Source organism: Gracilinanus agilis, chromosome 6 (genome assembly GCF_016433145.1).
Source record: "Gracilinanus agilis isolate LMUSP501 chromosome 6, AgileGrace, whole genome shotgun sequence".
Classification (NCBI taxonomy): domain Eukaryota; kingdom Metazoa; phylum Chordata; class Mammalia; order Didelphimorphia; family Didelphidae; genus Gracilinanus; species Gracilinanus agilis.
In genome coordinates, this window is record NC_058135.1 from 33,432,171 (window position 1) to 33,438,170 (window position 6,000).

The window sequence follows — 6,000 nt, forward strand, 5'->3', positions numbered from 1 at the left end:
AGCCCATCTGCCAAAGCACTTATCTGCCTTTCTCTTGAAGACTTCTTCACAGAGTGGGGACTTTGTCTCCAAAAGGCCTGTTCACAAAGAATTCACCAGCTTTAAGGATGAAGCAAGGAAACTGAAAGACAGCACAGTATGGTGAAAAGAGAAGTGGGCTGGCAATCAAAAAACCTGGGTTCAAATCCTTCTACCCATGTGAAATGAATATTAGGACTAGATGGCTTCCAGGGTCCTTTCCAGCCCTCTGAAATGGGAAAAGCACTATACTAATAAAAATTCTCAGATTAGTATTAAACTAGTAGGAACAGGGCAGATAGAAGGCCCAATGGACAGAGCTATCTCTGGAGATGGGAGGTCATGGATTCAAATCTAACCTCACACACATTCTAGTGGTGTGATCCTGGGCAAGTCACTTAATCCTAGTTGTCTCACCCATAATGCTCTTCTGCCTTGGAGCCAATATTTAGTATCAATTCTAAAACAGAAGGTAAAGGATTTTTTAAAATAAAATAAACCATTAGGAACCTTAAAAGAGAACTTCCCTTTCCCTCTCCCTTTGGTTTGGGCAGTAATAAGAGTAACTGACAAGCAAAGAGAGGTCAAAAGCTGATAGATGCAGAAAAAAAAGGGGGAAAACATATCTAAAAATATCAATTTATTTGGCTTCCCATTCACCATTCCTTAAAATCTGAATGATACTATCACTGCAGAGCAACTCAAGGTAAGGAGTGGGGTCCACAGACCCTGGTCTGAACTGGGCTTGCCTCCATTCCCTAGTACTTAGGTTCAATTTTGGAAAAAAATATTCTCAGGTCATATAAAAATCAATAAAAGTTCTACAAGGATTGCCACTGAGGAAACCCCAAGTAGACTGGGCTGAGCAAGGTTGTTACCCATTGCCATCTTTCTAATACAGGAGTCTTGAGACTCAAGGCAATCAGGCACTGAGATCTGAAGCCTAAGCCATCAATCCCCACCAACCCTGGAGAAAGAGTTCTATAGCTTTTTGTTTATAAACCCTTCCTTACTTCCCTTTCCATACTGTGTATCGATTTCAAGGCAGAAGAGTGGTAAGGGCCAGGCAATGAGGCCAAGTGACTAGACATAGGAAGTGTCTGAAATTTAAACCTAGGACCTCCCAATTCCAGGCCTGGCTGTATATCTGCCAATCCAACTAGCTGCCCCGAGTTCCATAGCTCTGAAAGAAAAACAGGCCTAACTTGAGGGAGGCAAGGTTTAAGATACAGCTCCTATCACAAAACCCAAGAGTCTGCGGACAGTTCTCGGAGGTCTGCAAACCTGGGTAGGAAAAGGAAAATGACCTTCACTGAAATTTAGGATGTCCTTCAACTGTTTAAAAATATTATAAGAAGGGGTTCATAGATCTTACAGATTATCAGAGGGGTCCCTGATACAAAAAAAGTTGGTTCCAGAAGCATCATCCCATTGTTTCTTTTTACCTTTCTTATCATGCCAAATTTCAACTCCATCTCCAAAGGAGATGTCTTTCCTTACCTAGTTATAATGGTTCTAATAGAGACCTTAGCAGTTGATGGTAACATCTCCCTACTTTGCCTACCGACGAAACAAGTACCTTAGAGCACCTATGATGTAGGTAGCCTCCTAGTAGGAGACAGAAGCCCCATCCTAGACTGGACCTCAGCAAACCTTTCACAGAGCTCCAAAGACCTTTAAGATAACCTGTGTGTGAACAATCTAGATGATTCCTAATTCAATCATCCAACCTTTGCTGGATGATCTCCAAGAAGAGAGGAAGAGGAAGGTGCTGGTTTCCCAACTAGACCTGACACCCTTCTGGATACTGCTAACTAGAACTTTCCTCCTCACATTTAACTTTCTTTGCAGTGTCTATTCATTGCTCCTGGATCGAACCTCTAGGCTCAAAAGTTTAGAGGTCAAAAGAACCTAATGTTCACTTATAACAGTGATGGCAAACCTATGACACGCATGTCACCACTGACATGCATAGCCATTTTCAATGACACGCCGTCAGAGAAGTATGGGGCTGCATGCCAAGGATGAATCATTTGCTGTAGTGTAGTGTAGATACTCTGTGCACTATAGATGACAATTCTACCTATATTAATTTACCTATTTTGGTTTATTAAATACATTGCATTTATTAAATATATTACAATTATACATTTTTGTTATTTAAACTATAAATATCACGAAATTATGGTTTTTTTTTGAAGTGACACACCACCCGAGTTATGCTCAGTTTTTTCTGGCAAATTTTGACACACCAAGCTCAAAAGGTTGCCCATCACTGTAATAGTTTTTTACATGGGAAGAAATTACAGGTGTGAAAGAATGGACTGGATCTCAAATATTCTGGCCAAGTCTAGCTGTAGAACAGAGTTTTATGAAGGGTAGAACAGCTTGAAATGATTAGGGTGATGATTGCAACCACGACCGTATCACTACCATCCTTGTCACTCCTCTCGGGGCTGGGGAAGATGGCTCCAGAACTTGCCACAGACAATGTCAGTACTAAGAGAATTTTACCATTTCCTTCAACTGTTTAAAAATAGTTTGAGGGGGCAGCTGGGTAGCTCAGTGGATTGAGAGCCAGGCCTAGAGACAGGAGGTCCTAGGTTCAAATCGGGCCTCAGACACTTCCCAGCTGTGTGACTCTGGGCAAGTCACTTGACCCCCATTGCCTACCCTTACCACTCTTCCACCTATAAGTCAATACACAGAAGTTAAGGGTTTAAAATAAAAAAAAAATAGTTTGAGAAGGGGTCCATAGGTTTCACTATACTCCCAAAGATCATCCACAAAATTGGGAATCTTAGTAATTCTGAAAAAATATAAAGAAAGCAAATTATTCTTTGTCTGGTTTCTAAAACAAAGATAATTCAATTTATCATCCTTGTGTTAAGGTCAGGTCTCTAAAAATAAAACATTTAGCCCACAGACCCCTGGTCCCTCTATGGGAGCAGGAGGAAAATAACCTGGCAAATCTCCTTAGTGCATACATTTGTAAAGACATACTGCAGCTTTTGAAAATCCTCTTTAAAATGAAGGGCTGGATCAGATCATGGAAGGTTCTTACCAGATTTTACAATATAACTACAAACTAGAAAGGTTATTCTCCTTTCAAATGTAACTAGAGACTTCAGCCATTCACACTCACCTGGATTTCTGGACATTTATTCTGACAGTAACACATTAATATACCTGGTAAAAATAACCTGCTTCCAGCTAAAAGAATATACTCAATAATGATGTTATACATAGGACAACCCAAAGGAATAAGTTATCTCAGACTACTGAAGTTGAAATACAAACCTTTATCGTAGGTAAACCAGAAGAGTGCAAAGTACTACTTTTCTCAATTGTGCTGATTTTGCTTAACTTTCTTCAGGAATGACAAGTTGTATGGGTGGTATCTTGTGTCCAAACATCAATAAAAAAATCCAAAAAAACTTGCTTCTATTGCATGATTCTAGAATGGATTTCAACAAACATGTATCATATGCAAGGCACATAGGCTTGGTGGGGTGAAAACAGATTTTCCCCATTGTCATGCATATTTGTTGTTCGGATATGTCCACTCTTGGGAGGGGTTTGCCATTTCCTTCTCCAGTTCATTTTACAGATAAGGAAATTGAGGCAAACAAGGTTAAGAGTCACACAGCTAGTAAGTGTCTGAGGCCAGATTTGAACTTAGAAAGCTGTCTTCATGACTCCAGGCCCCATATACTATCCACTGAGACACCTAGTAGATGCCCTGTGATTTACATACAGCAGGTGCTAAATAACTGTACCTTGCCTATCACAACACACAAAATGTGGGTGGTACAGATGCTTGTCTTCATTGGTTTTCTGCAGGATGAAATCCAGTAATACGCCTTCCTTTAATAAATCATGGGTTAACAAATAGCTCTACAGCAGGACATTCCAAAGCCACCTAGTGCAACTCCTCCATCTTCCTGAGGAGAATCTTGGGGTCCAGGTTTGTCCCTAGTCACACAGCAAGTAGTGAGCTTCTGTCAATTCCGGTTCCAATGTAGCACCCCCAACTACAGGACCAGTAATGCCTACTCCAACAAAATTACTTCCTGGATTAAACCCATGTAAAAAAGCATAAAATATACTGGGTATGGATGAGAAATCAACACCCACAAATGGTTAAATTTCAGTCTTCAGTGACTCGGACTCCATATTTCCAGCCTCCTTCCACTTCATCTGGGGCCATCTCCAGACTCCAGAACTGGAACTGCCTTTACAGAAGCCTTCTGCGCTGGTCATTTTTAAGTTCTCCAGCCTAAATTTGGCTTGCACGTGCTGGCCGTACACACACACACACACACAATTAAACTGGACTCCTCAAAGGCGGAACCCGTTTTGGCCCTTTCTTTGTACCTCTCCCTCCCCCCCGGGCTCAGAACGGGGATAGGCAAACCGTAAGCCTTCAACCCGTGCTTGCTGACCTGCCTTTTGCCACCAGGAATAGGAAGCCACACAAGATAGAGGAACCTCTTTAGGAAAGAGAGAATGTCAGTTGACGATATGTCAGTTTTCTTGGGCTGCAGGAGGAAAGCAGGGGATGGGGGGGGGGGGGGAGGGTTCCTCTGGGCATCTACAGGACTTAGCCCAGATCCCAAATATTGGAATCTGTAAGCATTTATTAAGCGCCCACTCTATGCCAGGCCTCATATCTAACCTCGGAGAGTTAGCTATCCAGTGGGAGAAACCACCTCAACGCGGGAAGGGGGGTAAGACAGTGACCTCGATTCCGGGCGCCTGGTACACAGCAGGAGCTTCCTAGATGCTGCGCCCTCTTTACCCCCGCACCGAACCCCACCACTCCGCCTCCCCTCGCCTTGGTACACCTCAGGCGCTTCCTAGATGCCAGCCGCGCTGTCCACTGCCAGCCGCCCCTCACCTTCACGAAAGCAATCGGGGTAGTGGTACCTTCGATATCCAACAGAATCACGGAAACCTCCGGGGGCACCGAGAGTACCACCATGACTCCAACCCGGCCGCTGCTGCTGCTACTGCGGTGAACTCGGGAGGATCCCCGGAGCCCAGCAGGAACGCAGGGACAGCTCTTCGCGCATGCGCGCGAAGCGCAGGGGCGGGGCAATCAGGATCAGGTAGGACGAAGGAGGCGTGTCCCCCACGGCGATAGGCTGGAGTGCCGATTGGCTGCTGCAGACCGATCCGGAGGGAACAAAGAGCACGCCGCCACTTAGCGCGGTGGGCTCAGTCGGGGGACTGCGAAAGCTTCCTGGGAGCACGTGTCTAGAGACTTTCCCGCCCCCACCCCGCCCTCATTCTGATTCTCCCTCAACCCTCCGGCCTAGCACTTTCATCCCCTAGTTCAAGTTCAAGCAGCCACCCCCTCCCCGCATACACACACCCCCTAAACCAAAAGCCTCGGTGAGGCCTTTCGCCCCCATAACCCGGACTAGGGACATTTTTCTGGGGGGCGGGGGGACTAGCTAGCCGCGCTGGCGTGCCGGGGTGGGGGGGAGGGGACAGGAGCGGAAGCGACTACCGGGTAGCGCCACCGCCGAAAGGCGCTCCTGGGCGCGCACGCTTCCTGCGCCGCGGGTTCCATCTCGCCCGAGGGAGGACTCAGCACGCGTGCGCGCTCGCCGGCTAGCGCCGGCCGCAGCGAGCCAGCTCCTGGCGCAGTCCGCCTGGCTTCCGCAGCGGCCCTAGCTGATCCCCGGGCGGCGCAGGGACCGTGGGAGGAGGAGAGGCGGGGCTGGTGCGGCGCCGCGCAGGGAGTGGGCTGGATAGGACGCCACCGCGCAGATCCAGGTACCCGCGGTCGCCCCCGCCCCAAGGCGGGGATCGGAATCGCTGAGCGCGGCGGTTCGGCGTGGCAGCTTGTTTTAATTGGAGTCTCTACCACCTCCCCGTGCAGCGTGCCCTCGCTCGGGAGGGCTGGCCGTTATGGAGGTCCCGCCCCGGCTCTCGCAGGTGCCGCCGCCATTGTTCCCCTCGCCTCCCTCCGCT

The 6,000-nt window shown here is 47.2% G+C and overlaps 1 protein-coding gene across 2 annotated transcripts in view; it reads right to left on the minus strand.

Annotated features, from left to right (window-relative positions):
* ENOPH1 (enolase-phosphatase 1) overlaps positions 1 to 5,366 on the minus strand; it is a 46,479-nt gene extending 41,113 nt beyond the window's left edge. Inside the window, exon 1 of one of the 2 annotated variants that reach the window (XM_044680739.1) lies at positions 4,948 to 5,366. Coding sequence is in view for 1 of the 2 variants with exons in the window: in XM_044680738.1 (XP_044536673.1) it covers positions 4,919 to 5,002 (84 nt within the window). In the remaining variant the exon portion in view is untranslated. Of the gene's footprint in view, positions 1 to 4,918 lie in introns of both variants that reach the window. The other variant, XM_044680738.1, reaches the window with a different exon arrangement.
* Positions 5,367 to 6,000: the final 634 nt, after the last annotated feature.